The sequence below is a fragment of the Palaemon carinicauda genome, chromosome 19 (genome assembly GCF_036898095.1).
Source record: "Palaemon carinicauda isolate YSFRI2023 chromosome 19, ASM3689809v2, whole genome shotgun sequence".
Classification (NCBI taxonomy): domain Eukaryota; kingdom Metazoa; phylum Arthropoda; class Malacostraca; order Decapoda; family Palaemonidae; genus Palaemon; species Palaemon carinicauda.
In genome coordinates this window covers 26381770-26398032 of record NC_090743.1, presented here as the reverse complement: position 1 = coordinate 26398032, position 16263 = coordinate 26381770, and the positions used below count along the sequence as shown (strand labels likewise).

General features: G+C 34.6%; 1 protein-coding gene across 2 annotated transcripts in view; it reads left to right on the top strand.

Annotated features, from left to right (window-relative positions):
• The window catches only part of LOC137658533 (set1/Ash2 histone methyltransferase complex subunit ASH2-like), an 85190-nt gene extending 69571 nt beyond the window's left edge, over positions 1–15619 (top strand). For both annotated transcript variants that reach the window (XM_068393335.1, XM_068393334.1), the window contains 3 exons: positions 3337–3443; positions 4007–4151; positions 15053–15619. In XM_068393335.1, the coding sequence (XP_068249436.1) occupies positions 3337–3443; positions 4007–4151; positions 15053–15154 (354 nt within the window). In that variant the 3' untranslated portion in view covers positions 15155–15619. The remainder of the gene's footprint in view (positions 1–3336; positions 3444–4006; positions 4152–15052) is intronic.
• The last annotated feature ends 644 nt before the right edge of the window (positions 15620–16263 follow it).

Below are 16263 nucleotides of genomic sequence, written 5' to 3'. Positions count from 1 at the left end.
TTTCATTTTTTTTCATTTTTTTGCCAAGTCATTTTTCCGTAAGATATTGCGAAATAGTGTCGTAAAACTTTTGGTTTTTTAGTGTTGGAAAGTGTGTCTAGATGATCTGGCTACCCATGCGTGATTTTGTTTTTGTCAGATACGACGTAGTTATTGGTATATTGGGTATTTAACTGCGGTTGCCAATTTCTGTTTTTTTTTCAATATTTGTAAAAATTTACTACGTAGTAAGGAATTGCCGTATATTATTGATTTTTTTTTCATGTTTATGTGTTAGAAAGTGTGCCTTGATGGTTGGGCTAACACGTGCATGTCTTTTTTTTTATCTGAGATGCCGTATATTAGAATGTTGGGCATTTTTCCGCGAGTGCCCCTTATTATTTGTTTTGCATTTTTTTGCTTAGTCATGTTACCGTAAGGAATTGGCAAGTAGTGTCGCAAAACTTATATTTTTATAGTGTTGGAAAGTGTTTCTAGATGATCTGGCTACCCATGCCTATTTTTTTTTTAGCCAGATATGGCGTATATATAAGTATGTGTTCGATTTTCCTGTGATTGCCATTTTTTCGTTTTTTCCCATTTCTTTCAAAATTAATACGTACTAAGGAACTATCACAGAGTAATATTTCATTTATATGTTTATTTGTCGGAAAATATGCCTTGATGGTTTGCCTAGCACGTGGCTGAAATTTTTTTTTTCTGAAATGCCGTATATTAGAATGGCCATTTTTCCACGAGTGCCCCTTTTTATTTGTTTTGCATTTTTTTGCTTAGTCATGTTACCGTAAGGAATTGGCAAGTAGTGTCGCAAAACTTATAATTTTATAGTGTTGGAAAGTGTTTCTAGATGATCTGGCTACCCATGCCTATCTTCTTTTCTTAGCCAGATATGGCGTATATATAGGTATGTGTTCGATTTTCCTGTGATTGCCATTTTTTCGTTTTTTCCCATTTCTTTCAAAATTACTACGTACTAAGGAACTATCACAGAGTAATTATTCATTTAGATGTTTATTTGTCGGAAAATGTGCCTTGATGGTTTGCCTAGCACGTGGCTGAATTTTTTTTTTTCTGAAATGCCGTATATTAGAATGTTAGCCATTTTTCCGCGAGTGCCCCTTTTTATTTGTTTTGCATTTTTTTGCTTAGTCATGTTACCGTAAGGAATTGGCAAGTAGTGTCGCAAAACTTATATTTTTATAGTGTTGGAAAGTGTTTCTAGATGATCTGGCTACCCATGCCTATCTTTTTTTTAGCCAGATATGGCGTATATATAGGTATGTGTTTGATTTTCCGGTGATTGCCATTTTTTCGTTTTTTCCCAATTCTATCAAAATTACTACGTACTAAGGAACTATCACAGAGTAATGATTCCTCTAGATGTTTATTTGTCGGAAAATTTTGTTTACTTTTTTTTTTTATTGAATATCATCAAATTTTTTTAGCTAAAATATTGTTTTACATTTTTTTTTTCGATTTTATTTCCCTTCAAAAAAATTTTTTTGGGTCAGAATTTTAATTTTATAGTCGTAAAATAATCGACAATTATCCAGCAACCCACCATACAATTTTTATGCATATCCAATAATAATTAGATTAGTAAATAACACCTTGAAATTGACATACCCTTCCTACATTTCAAGTGGCAGATTAGGGAGTCTGAGTCAGTGTGGTTGGCGGCCATTTTGTGGACATATCCGAAGCGTAAGCTGCCCTATCTATATATATTCTTGTTCCCTATAGAATTTGTGATATTTTGGTATATTTTTACCTGCATAAATATCATATTATATATTAAATATATGTATTTTTTTACGGAATTTCTAAGTACTCAAAAAATTACCTTTAGATATGGCCCCTGATATAAATGTAATTTACAAAATAATGAAGATTTTTTTACATATTTCTATTTTAGGATAACATATGTTTATTCCCTAAAAAAATTAGCCACTTCCTATTTCATTTGGGTACCCAAAAAAATTCATGAAATTTGGACAAATTTTTTTGGCCAAAAAAAGTTACCCTTTTTTTCTCATTTCAGATCTTCACCTCCATGGGTCTGACTTCATCCAAAATACATCAAGATGTGTCCTAAACATTCAAGAATCAATTCCTAAAAGGATTTGTGTATATATGTATAAACTTTTTTTTTATGAATTTTTATGTCAGGTCTTTTTTTTTTTCTACTTAATTTTTTAAAATATTTATAATAAATAGTTTTTCTGCAGATGAGTAGTATTTATCTATACAGTTGTTTTAAGCATTCATTGAAGTTTTTTTTGGCAAAAGAAAAAAGGAGGTTACTGCAAAAACTGATTTTTCAAGAATTTTTTTTGGCGTCGGGGTCGTTCGCGTCCGAGTATACCCTTAAAGGGGTGTCCGAGGAGCGTACCTATCCAGGGTTAAGAATGTAGCTTATAGCTATCCCTTATTACAGTGATGTCATCTCCATCCATATATTAAACCACTAGTAACCTTCACCAACTTGAATTGCTTATGGAGAATTATTTTGCTTTCATTATATACATGCAGTCTTCATTTTGTTTGTTGCTTTAATTATATACCTAGAGTTCTCATTTTGCTTATGGAACCTTGTGATGGTAGATTGCCTAACCTAAATACTGTCTTTCAAATCCAACAGGTTTGTGGCATTTATACAGGTCCTTAACAGCTATGGTGACTTTGTAGATTGATATTGATCATGCAAACCCTTTTTAGTCACACGATGTATCTCCTGGAATAGTAGTTTATAGGTAAAAGTAGCTTCCCAATTAGGAACTGTTTGCTTAATATATCTAATCATAACAAGGCATCACTTTATTTCATCACCTTTTATTGTCATATTTCATCAATCTTAGATGAAGGTTGGGTTTTTTAGTTATATGTATTTGGAACATGTTGAAATCTTATCTTGATAAAGTATGCATAGTTCCTGTCATGCACATTACTATTGTTTGTTATTGATTGAGAAGATGAAATGGACGTGAGGACTCCCCTTAAGGGAGCGCACCTGTAATGATGCAATAGTACTTTGTATTATATTTGCAAAATTATATTCCAGATTCATTTTTCAAATTTGTATGCAAAGTATTATTTGTGCATTATTTATAGCAAAATTTATAGATATTTTTTCTATTTACTTTAATCTTGGAATGTTAATTATAAGAGCGGACAATTTCAAGTATGTACAGTCTTAATCAGATTGGTTTAATTCCTTGGGAGAAATTAAGGAGTGCACTGAAGTATCAAGTAATGGATATACAGTACTGTACAGTATATTTGTTTTACAGTATTCTTTCATTCCTTCCAGTCAAGTTTTCCTTATCTCTTTTTCAGCCTCTTGTAAAATTTCGATCCCATTTATATTATGAAGATAAAGATGACTTAGCGGAATCTGTTAAAAAGCTGAAGCCACTCCCTGGTGCAAAGATTCTTTTCTTCAAGTAAGTAAAGATTTATTTATTTTTTCTATTTTGATCCCGTGATAAGAAGACATTAAATTTTCTCGTGTTCATCAGTTTGTTTTATATCTAGGTAGCTTTTTGTGATATTTATTTTGCATGTGATTTCTTGCAATATTTAATCTATAAAGGTAACATTTTTATTGGTAATAAAAATTCCAAGTTGTTAAAGATAGAATTGTTTGGATCCATTCGATTGAAATGCCAGTGTGCATTTGCTTGTTGAGTTAAAGCAAGTTGTGTAATTTGATTGAATGGTATATTATGATAAAGCCTAAAAAATCTAGGTATGTAATTGTATATCATAGACATGAATTTTTTTAGATATATATTTTATTGTGTATATATGCTTCTGGAATAACTTTTGTTAATGAGGCAACATGAATTTTTTGCGGTGTTGGAGCTAATCTTTAAAGTTAAGAACTAATGGAACATTTTTTGAAATTCTTTACATGTATGTTATAAAACATTTTACAAAATTCTACTCATCTTTGTTAAGCGTAAGCTGAAAAAACTAAGTCATATCTAGATATGCTATTTTACAGAAATGGTAAATGTTACGGAGAAGCTTTTCGAGATATATTTGGAGGCACATACTACCCAGCTGTATCTTTATATAAGAATATCACAGTATCTGTTAACTTCGGTCCAGAATTCAAGCATCCCCCAACGTCTCACGAGTTCAGAGGGGTAAGTCCTAAGTTTTGTGTTTTTATTCTATGATTTCTGACAGATATATGGAATCTGATTTGTGACCTTAGTACATTAGTGAAGTTTTTTTTAGGTTCAACAAGGCACCAGCCACCTGTTGAGATACTACCTCTAGAGAGTTATTGGGTCCTTTGATTTGCCAGACAATACTACATTGGATCCCTCTCTCTGGTTACAATTCATTTCTTCTTTGCCGACACGTACACAGAATAGTATGGCTTATTCTTTACACATTCTATACACTTGACAACACTGAAATTAGAAACAAATCTCTTTCTCTCAAGACATAACCTATTCCACTGTAATTATTCAGTGGCTACTTTCCTCTTGGTAATGGTAGAAGAGACTCTTTAGTGATGGTAAGCAGCTCTTCTAGGAGAAGGACACTCCAAAATCAAACCATTGTTCTCTAGTCTTGGGTAGTGCCATAGCTTCTGTACCATGGTCTTCCACTGTCTTGGGTTAAAGATCTCTTGCTTGAGGGTACACTCAGGCACACTATTCTATCTTGTTTCTCTTTGTCTTGTCATTTTGAAGTTTTTATCCTCTTGTTATTTTCACGTTTTTATAGTTTATGTATGAAAGATTTATTTAAATGTTACTAATGTTCTTAAACTTCTCATGTAGTTTTTCCTTATTTCCTTTCCTCAGTGGGCTATTTTTCCCTGTTGGAGCCCTTGGGCTTATATCCTGCTTTTCCATCTAGGGTTGTAGCTTAGCAAGTAATAATAATAATAATAATATAGGGATATAATGTTAAAATTATGGTTTTATAATGAAAACAAATTTGCAAACCCTTTAATCATCAGTTACTTAATTGGTTGTGAGAAAATTTATATACTCCTACTTAACAAATCAAAATGAAGTGTCACTGGACATATTTTACATCAGTGATTCCCAATTGTTTTTCTCTTATTATTTATGTATACAGTATTACAATTTTACAAAACATATATGGCATAACTGTATATATCAATGTAAAGGAAACTTATTCAGCTATACAATAATTAATCTTTCAGTTTGGTTATGTAGTTTTTGTGCTTAGATGAGTCTAGTAAAATATCCCAAAAACAGAGCTTGGGGCTTAGGTGCAAATCGTTTGGTAACAGGTTGGCACTCAAAGGGTTAATAATAAGTCATTAATACTTTAGATTTTGGTAAAACTATTCCTTAGGCTTAGACAGATCAGCACATTGTTGAGTGGTTGTTGCTAGAATAAACAATCTGAAATTTTACAAGCCAATGCAAATATTTTTTAGAACCAAAGGGGGTATGCCCTAGCCTCATAAGAAAGACCTAGGATGGTCTTTGCATTGATTCACCATACTCTAGCACTCTTGGGTGCTGGGGAAGAAGCAGTAAGCAAAGCAGAGGGAATTGCTTTTGCAAGATAACATTAACCATCCTCAACCACTGTTTATGTCTTGGCCAGCTTGTGATCTTAAAGTTAGTTATCAATCTTAGTTGGGGCTCCTTTTGAGTAGGATTCTTAATGTTCTGAGTAGTAGGAATGTCAAAACATGTCTAGAATAATCTTGGGAGCTCAGCATTTCTATGCTTTTTTGCATGAACTAGAATTTCATGTAAATTCTGGGAAGAAATGTTCATACCTCTGATCCTTCTTCAGAAGATCTAAGGGACTCAATTTAAGTGTGTGGATATTTTGCTTTTTGGAGGAGTACTTCACTCAATTGAGAAGGATAGTGGATCTGCGATGTCCAACAGGAGGCTTGTGGAGGCTATAGGGAATGAACATTAGTATTTAGAAAAATGAATTTAGCAGAGGGTTCTCTTACAATTAAGAATAATGTCATGAATATTTTAGAGCACCATGTTCATTCACCAATAAGAGAAGCTCTGTTGGTTGAGAAAAAATTGTTTGGTAGACATAGGTTAATCTGGAATGTAATAGTAGAAAAGAAACCAAGCTTATTCCTGAATTCGATAGCAGCGATAATTGGGTGGTAGCAACAGCAGTAACCTGGATTCTCAGAAGCACATTGCCCTGTTATGCGACAGAATTGGGTTTCTCTGCATGAAAGGAGGAAGAATAGAAATTGGCCAGCTTGGTGTAGATGAGTGGACATGGGCAAGCATGTTTTTTAAGCTTCCTAATTAGACCTGTAAAGGGATAGGGGCCAGTGTCAGTGATAATATTCTAGTGCTGGGGTTGAAGGCTGGATTTGCCTCCTGGTGTGCAAGGTTCAAGTCCTGCTCAAGCTCAATAGTTTCTTGTACTGTCGCAACTTCACCATCCTAGTTAACTAAGGATGGGGGTTTTTGGAAAGCCTCATAGGTCCACCTGCTAAGTTATCCTCAGCCATTGCTTGGCCCTCCCTAGTCCTAACTTGGGTGCTGTTGCAGTTTGGTTGCTGTGCATAGGTATATATGGTCAGTCTCTAGGGCATTTTCATTGTCCATTGCCTCTTAGCAGCCTTTAAAAAAAAAACATGTCTTACAAATGCAATTTACTATTTGTATCAGAAGGGTAATTCATAGAACAGCTATCTATAATGGAAGGTTAAGTTGAATTTAATAGCAGAACTATCTTTTGTTGATGAATGACAGAAATGTTAACATGTATCTTGGAAGCTAGTGTCTCAAATTCTGCAACATGAATATTTCACCCACTTCCCATTTATACCTCTCTCATGAAGACATGACTGTGTTGTAATTTGTATAACTTATTTGTTATAGATATGAAAAAACAATTGTCAGAAATTATAACAATTTATATAACAAAGAAAATAGTTATATAATAGACATTCAGATTAACATTTTAATCATTGAATCTTTCAAAGTGCTATATTGGTTTATGGTTATCAGAAGCTATAGAGGAATAATGGTGATAAGGTGGAATGGAAAGGCCTTTTGATGGTCTTGTTATTGTGGTATGCTATATAATTTTATTCGTATAAATTTCACAATAGCATTATAAAAGTTCATTCATTTGCCGATGCATTTAAGGGAAAATTTAACGTTTGGGTCTATACACAACTTCTAATAGAGCTGCATCCACTGTCCAGATATACCAGGTCAGCCAACACGCTGATTATAGTGTGAATCACCCATACTGTGATGTCATATGCTCTCGTCGTACACACGTGGGTAACCAAAACAGTGATGTGCCAAGTAACTGCATAGTATTTGGCCGTTATAGTAGACGTGAAAAAAAAATTAAAAATTGGATCTTTCAAAAATCCTAAGGCAGAAAGAGAAGTTTTTGTTTGCTCTGATGTTTCCCATTTAATCAAATTGGTTAGAAATAATTTTATTGACTCCGGCTTATCTTCAAGACTTGGGAGTATTTCAGATGGTGGTATACAAGAAGTGCTCAATAAAACAAAAACAGAATATGGGCTTGCATATAAGATCCATGAAATGCATTTACAGTGGAACCTCTACATCCGAACGTATCTACATCCGAATTTTCCAACATCCGAAGTAAAATTCGAGCAAATTTTTGACTCTACACCCGAATTTTATTTCGACACACGAAGTAAACATTACGCCATTGAGTGTCGAGTGCTCAGTTCTCTGTTCTTGTGTGTATCATGTGGTTGTCCTCTGTTTGGTCTGTTATTAACAATGCTTATTTTCTTCCTTTTCTCACATTTCCTTTTTGATTTTACCTATAATCATGGTCCCTAAAAAGCTAAGTTTCAGTACAGGAAGAAGGCAATTCTTTCAATAAAATTGAAGCAAGAAATTATAGAAAAACATAAGAGCAGTGTACATGTGAGTGATACTGTATGGCTAAACAATATTGCCGGAATAGGCCTATGATCTCGAGGATCATCAAGCTGAAGGCAGCCATTAAAGCAAATAACCATCGAAGGGGATCACCATTATTACAAGACATCATAGCAATACCCTGGAAGAGATAGAGCGCCTTTTATTGATAGAGATAAAGGACAAAGAGATTGTTGGCAACGATCATTTGTGAGAAGGGCCAGCGTGATGAACAGAAAGAAAGAAAAAAGTGAAGCAAACAAAACCAAGATAGCATTAACAAGCTCTTTTAAATAAGACTTCTCTCTTTTTCTGTTTCTCTCTAAACATAGCATTAACATGTTCTTTAAATAAAATCTCTCTCTCTCTCTCTCTCTCTCTCTCTCTCTCTCTCTCTCTCTCTCTCGTTCTTCTTCGCTGTTGTAGTGTTAGATACGTCTACGTCTATTTTTTTTCCGAGAGAGAGAGAGAGGGAGAGAGAGAGAGAGAGAGAGAGAGAGAGAGAGAGAGAGAGAGAGAGAGAGATTAAACAAAAATGTGTTTAGTGTACATATGATTTTTAACTGCGTCAACGAGTTGAAAAACAATTAAATGAAACTAAGAAAGTAATAACAGCTAATCTGAATTCCTTTATTAACTAAAACAAATATTGATACAAACACACTCGTGTGCGTATGCACAAACACACACACACAGGTGCAAGAATCTTGCTACGCAGTAAGAGAGACGGTTAGGGAGGAGGTAGAGATGGTGACTGCGATAACATACCGTAACTCGTCACTGAAAGTGATGAAAATAAAAAAATCAAAAGAAAAAAATGTAAAAATATGAAATATAAAAATAAAATAAAAAAAATAAATAAGCTTAGTTAGATAAAAATTCCGTAGTGTAAGTTACAGTGTGTTATCGCAGTCACCATCTCTACCTCCTCACCGATCGTGTCTCCTTGTGCGTGTGTGTGTGTGTGTGTTTGCGCATACGCACACGAGTGTGTTTGTATCAATATTTTTTTTAGTTAATAAAGGAATTCAGATTCGCTGATATTGTTTTTTTTAGTTACATTTAACTGTCTTTCAACTCGTTAACGCTGTTAAAAATCATATGTACACAACACATTTTTGTTTAATATCTCTTTCTCTCTCTCTCTCTCTCTCTCTCTCTCTCTCTCTCTCTCTCTCTCTCTCTCTCTCTCTCTCTCTCTCTCTCTCTCTCTCTCAGAAAAAAAATTAATAGACGTCTCTAACACTAACAGTGAAGAAGAACAAGAGAGAGAGAGAGAGAGAGAGAGTATTTATTTAAAGAACATGTTAACACCATGTCTACCTTCTCGCCGATCGTCTGTCTCCTCCTGGGTAGCAGATCCTACACCTGCGTTGGCCTGTCTCTAAGGTAAAGTGGCAATAAAACACATTTTTTATTCATTATTTCTTTATAATTATCTTTGTTACATGCTTCTTTCATATTATGCAGTTATGTTATTGTTATGTGTAATTATATGTAGCCATTTATTAAGGATTTATTATGGGTTTTTAGGCTGAGGAACGAATTAAATGAATTACCATGTATTCTTATGGGAAAATTCGTTTCGACATCCGAACATGTTCTACATCCGAAGTTGGTTCTGGAACGGATTAAATTCGTATGTAGAGGTTCCACTGTAACTGTATCAGGTCAATAAAGACAGCTTGTTAAATTAGCAGTTCAATTGCTATCTAGGGGAAAAGGGACTGTTGGATTGTCCAAACTGGAGGTAAACATCTGATTTTATTCTTTTAATAAATGATTAGTTCAACATGATTAATTCTTCATCCATGTATGGAGAGTTTGGTAAGAGCAATGCTTTTGGTATTGATGTAGAAAAACAAACAGGTACACTGCTTAAGGTCATCATTATTGCCTTGAACATTTCTTGGGTATATAAGGCAAATGGGTGGTCACTATGATCATCCACATGCTGTGAACTTTAAATTTAGGCTAAAAAAATTTTGCTAGGGAAGGAAACTCAAGTATTAAGTAAGAATTGTAATATCATCACTGTTGAAAAATCTCATAAATCAGCTAAAGATGATGAATATATCGTAAAGGAATGGTACTTAGAGTTAGGAATACTGTATGCCTAACAATGCAGATATTCCAAAATTTAGATTTTGACTTAGAGAAAGATGTTTAGGACGAGGAAGAAGACCTTTTAAGAGCAGATAAAGAAGTAAAGAAAGATATTAGGGGAGGAATTGAAGAAGCTCTTAATACATTGATGGATATATTGTCAAGAAATTTTCTGTTAGATATCCTGAGTTAGGAAATAATACATACATATACCAAGGCACTTCCCCAATTTTGGGGGGTAGTCGATGTCAATCAAATGAAAAGAAGGGGACCATTCCTCTCTACGTTCCTTGCAGCCTGACAAGCGACTCAACCGAGTTCGGCTGGTACTGCTTGGGTGTCACAGCCCACCCTCCCCCGTTATCCACCACTGATGAAGCTTCATAACGCTGAATCCCCTACTGCTGCTACTTCCTCGGTCATCCAAGGCGACCTGAGGAAGCAGCAGGGCCTACCGGAACTGAGTCATAACCGCTCGCCATTCATTCCTATTTCTAGCACGCTAGGAAATAATAGCATGTATTAATCAAGGGGGGAGGAGTTGCATGCACCTTCTAGTCAGTTTTTTCAGTTGTTACTAATATGGGATATTTTTAATGCTGTAGGCTTACATGGGAAGCTCTCATGGAGGGAAAAATTATTTTAAAAAGCTTTATTTGGAAGTTCCTGATGATCTTGTTGCTTTTTTGTTAACATATCAGTATATTTTCGAATGCGATATCGTGATACTGTGATAAAGTATAGGAAACCATGCAGGGAGGCCCTAAGAAAAAAAATGAGAGTTTTACCTTAATAGAATATTTTTAAAAGGTAAAATATTTAATTTACATTGACTGTGTGATAGATCTCCTCTCTTAATGGTTATCGCTACCATTAAGCCCCCTCAGATGACGTAGGTGTGCATTAAGGCTGTCTGGCTGACTTGGTATATCTGGACCATGACCCCATCATACTGAACCTCTCTTTCCTCTTCCAAGTGTTGCTCTGCTTCCAACTATATTAAATCTTTTTCATGCTCTCCAATAATAAATTCTATCCATTCTTCAATATTTTCTGCTTTGACATTTAAATTATTGACCTTTCCTTATTTGTCAAACCCTTAAAAATATTCACAAGACATTTTGACTTTTTCACTGGTAGTTCATGTACTTCGTAAAATACAGACTAGCTGACTAGTGCTAAACCCAGTAGCAACTCTGCATGGTAGTTAAACGAACACTGTAATTTAAGTAAAGAGTACAAGAAAATAAAATCTTTGACTCCTTCACTGAAAGCAGGAGTATGTAAGGTAGATGTTCTAATTGTGAGTAAGCAATCCACAGTAGGGTTTATTTGTACTGCACAGTAGGATTTACTATAGATAATGGTTTGTGAGGTTTTTATTTCCTTTAATGAGGTTCAGAAGAAAATATTTTGTCATTTTATTTCTCATTGTACATTTAATTCAATCAAGTTTCAGACAATCTTAGCAAAGTGCGAGTTTCTGAAAAGATGGTTTAGCCTTAGAAAAAATCTTGTTGCTTATGCCAATGATGCCTCTTTCTATGTTTTGATTCCATCACTTGTCTTTGTTATTGCAGTCTGTATAAAAGAAATGTAGCTGAAATGATTTCATAGTGTGAATTAGGAACAATGAAGTTAAACCTTGGCCTAAACATCTCAAATTACTGTACAACTGCAAAAGTGGACTAGGTATGCAGTTGATTTTACGAGTCTTGCCCTTTCTTTTGTTTGGCACAATACTACATACATAGCATTCTAGAAACTTTAATCTGGCCGAGATTAATTTGTTAAATGATCTTCCTTACTGTCTGCAGTAGTTAAATCTGTGGAACTTCAGAAGCTCCATTTCTTGTTGGCTAGGTTTAAATTTCTTTTGGTCTGTTACATAGTTAACTATGTATTTATCCTAGATTTTTATTTATTACTCTTGTATATTATTCTTCTCCATTTCTTTTCTGTGCTGGGCTGTTATGATAGTAATGAAATAATAATGGTATTGATAATAATTGTCTTAATATTTAGGTGGCTGGATGCAAATAATTATTGTCTTTGGGCTCTATAGTAACCAACCAGATAAGTTTTGAAAGATCATTCAGTAGTAGAAAAGTTTGCAAGTACGGCATTACTAGGGTTAGATACTAGGAACACATAACCCACCCACAACTCCCAATCCTCTACTGTTTTCCAACGGTTGAATCTGCTATCGCTAGCTAACTAGGTTATGAATTTAATAGTAATTCCTGCATTTACTGTAGATAATCTTTGAATTATTCTGTAATCTATTATAGATTTTCTTCCTATTTTACTAACCAACACTTTCAAGTTGTTGTTTTCAAGTTTTCAGTCCTCCGATCACCCTAACTCCATCGAGTGTTTGTTTAGTGTACTTCACTAATCTATATAAACAACATCCGTATAACATTTTTTTAGTTATTTTTACCTAATGTAAAACGCTTTTAGAAAGTTAATCATTTTCGTTATTTTATTTCCATTACTTTTCACAACCAACTATTTATTACGCATTCACACTTTTATGTAAGAAGTGAAGGTAGTCTGCCTTCCTGCTTTCTAAAACAGCTGTGCAGACTGAAGCAGGTGTATTCGGGGTCTTAGACACTGAGGCAGTGGATACCATGGGCTGTTGGACTAAAGCCATGCTATTAGCAAAGCTGTCGTCCATCTCTACGTTGAGTGAACCCAACATGGAATAGTAAGAGGAACACATTTCTCTCCTGACAGAACTTCTTAATGGGAAGGGTCATTGCATTGAATAATCTTTAGCAGGATCCCCTTGTTGTGAGGCAACAGACTGCCACTTGGTTGTCTATGAAGGTCATTATATGGGAGTTCCTTCTTGGATTAAATCACTTCAATATCAGGAAGACCTCCCATCAGTTGCAGCACATTTATGTAAAATGCTGCAAACTGAGGGAACCATTTCCCAAACACACAGGTCTGAATGACCTCCCCAGCCCAACCTGGACATGCCCTTATGAATAATCATGGTAACTGATAGTTGGCCATTCTCATCTGATTGCCTGTTAGCTCAACATGTATAAAGGAATTTTTTTAGCTGAATATTTAGCACAAAGTTCGAAGGTAGTTTTCCTAAGTATATTAAAGCCTCATTTGTGCGACATGAAAGATTAGGAAGTAAGCCTTTTTGTGACTTGCATGTGCTGTGCATCATTTGTTAGCATAAGGTATGCTCAACGGCAAACTTTAGTGATTAGTTAGTCTGCTCATTTGAATGTAGGATGTAGGCTTGCTTTAATTGTATAGGATTGAAGAATAGGGGTAAGGAAGCTAAACGAAAGAATAAGTGTGTGTAGTGCTTCATATCTAGTGATTCCTTTGTAGTGACAGACTGGATTTGTGTGTTTAGACAATTCTCTTCTTTTTTCAGTAGATAAAATTATTAATGAGCGAAGTGGAGAATTGGTCTCCATGATCCTGGAATTGATTGACGACAACTATTGGTAAGGGGAAGAAAGTTTTAATGGAGCTGTTATTGTTAATAGTTTGGTTAAATTAAAGATAAACTAGTGTCTGTCAAGACTGGAAATTGAGTGATACAATACAAGGTTTATATAATGATCAACAGTCTTAGTTTCTTTCCTCTCCATGAATAGAGAAAACTCAACAGTAGTATGCTCTTCACTGACCCAACTGGATATTATTAAGATGTAGCACAACCAATATGACTTTATGCCACCAGTTTTTGGCATCCAATCCTTCTTCATCAGCCAATTTGGTCCTAGGATTAGGGACAGAATTTCCCATACGTAGTTGTGCACTTGAAACCCATGGCGTTGCACTTGTTTTAGCTACACCACCCAAAGCTTCAACCGTACATAAGATGTTGGTGTTTTCCAAAGTAATCCCTGTGTTGGGGAATTTATTTGACATTGTTTGAAGTTGTTATTATTATTATTATTAGCTGAGATGCAAACCTAGTTGGAAAAGTAGGATGGTATAAGCCCAACAGTTCCAACAAGGAAAATAGCTTGGTGAGGAAAGGAGATAAGGAAACAAGAATAGTGTGCCTGAATGTATCCTCAACCAAGAGAACTCTAACCCAAGACTGGAAGACCATAGTACAGAGGCTATGGCACTATGCAAGACTAGAAAACAATGGTTTGTTTTGGGAGTGTCCTAGAAGAGCTGCTTATCATAGCTAAAGTGTTTCTTTTACCCTTACTAAGAGGGATGTAGCCATTGAACAATTACAGTGCAGTATTTAACCTCTTGTCACATGTATGAGGAAAAAGGAGAATGTTTGAAGTAAATGCTCTGGATATTTAGGGCTTGCTTCTTAACAAAAAGATTTACTGCAGTATTGGTGCTGTACAAATTCTAAAAACTATTTAATATATTTAATTGCCACTTTTTTAAGGAATTATATAAGCACATTACATGCTTTAAATTAGATAAGAATTTTTTTAGTAGTTTATGCTTTAGATATTGACGATAAGGGTAGATTGTCTAACAACAAATATGCTTACCGACTAGCTTGGTATCTCTTAATTCCCTCCTTAAATTGGGACTACCAGTATGGGAAAGAGAGAAATTTGGAAATTCAAAAAAAAAAAATTAGGGATAAATGACAATAAATGTATTTTCTAGAGGAGGCAATATGAACATCAGATGAGTATAGAAATATACAATTTCATTATAATTGAATTATTTTCTGATAATATATTTTTTTACTAAGTTATGGGAATTTTTAATTTAAAACTTTTCATTGGTGTTAAGTAGTTGTATTAATGTACATAGGTTAATTTACTTGTTTTAACCAATTTCATGATGGTATATTTTGTATTTATTAGAATAATTACATGCACTGTATTTTATGGTATTCATATAATATAATAGTGTAAGTTTGGATATACTGTAGTTTACTAACTGTAAGTAGAATTTAGTGCAGTAGTAAGTTTACTTGGCACAGTACTGTAATAAAATTTCTCATATGGTTTAGAAGTAAGTTATTCGAGGTACCACAGTAATTTGGGATTATAGTTTTGATTTTCTTTCCACAGATGAATGAACGATGTGAAGAATTTATGGTAGAGCAGACTTTAGCCGATATGACTTACTTGGTGGAAAATGAAGGAAAATTAAGATTAGATCTTATATCGTAGAACAGTATTGTAGTGTCGTTTATAGTTCGTAATGTATTTTTAGATTTTGATTTACTTTTGTAGCTGAAGGAAAGAAAACTTTTTTTAACTGTAGCTCTGGGTAAAGATCCAGACATGATACTTGTACATTACCAAAGTCTACGTTTTATCTTTTCTGTTTTAGTATAGTAACTTGTAATATTTCCTTCAAGGTGTTATATGTTTATATGTCATTGTGATTGGTTAGTTCTGTGAATCAAATCAGCACAGAGTGAATGTTTTATACAGTTGTCGATAGTTTTATACAATGCTTAAATGATCCTACTATATATATTGAGTCATAAACACTGTGTTAAAATGCTGTAAGATATATTTTTTATTTAAATGCCTTTTACTAATAGAAGTGTATTGTTGCACTCTGTAGAAAGACATGATTTTCCTCTTCATTGTGTGTACAGTATATGATAATAAAGCCTTGAAATGTAACGTGGTCCTATTCAGTATAGTAAGTCTTCTTTCCTGCTATTACCCCTACTTGTTCCAACACCTAAAACAAACCCTTTTGCTCTTTACTATGTATATATTTGTTCCTACACTAAATACAAACCCGAATTCTTTACTATAGGAGATATTCTAGCGTGAGCTGGAAAATATGGCAGAAAAACCTTAACAAGGTCGTTAACGACTGGACAGGTAATTACCCACCTGACAGGTAATTACCCACCTGACAGTGGTGGGGGACCTCTGGTCGGTAGCTGCTGTTTACCTTCAATCGAATTCTAGCTGTCGCAGTGGTAACACCATTGCTCCTGCTTATTTGCTGGCAGACTAGCCTTTCTTCCTTTCTTTCTTTCTTTCTTTCTTTTTTTTTTTTTTTTTTTTGTAGATGATGTCCTCTATTTTGAGGTAGTGTTCATGATGCCTTTATGTCACCGCTGGATGTGGATCCTCTTTCCCTATGCCCTGTTACGGAGGTCATGGGTGTTCTGCTACCCTGCGGAGGATGGGTTCCCCTGCCTAGTATGTAGAAGTGGTCTTCACAGTACCTTCTCCTCCTCCTCCTCCACTTCATTGTCCTCCCCTCTTCGGAGGCTAGGAGGGAGAGATAGAGAAGAAGTAAAGGAGAGATC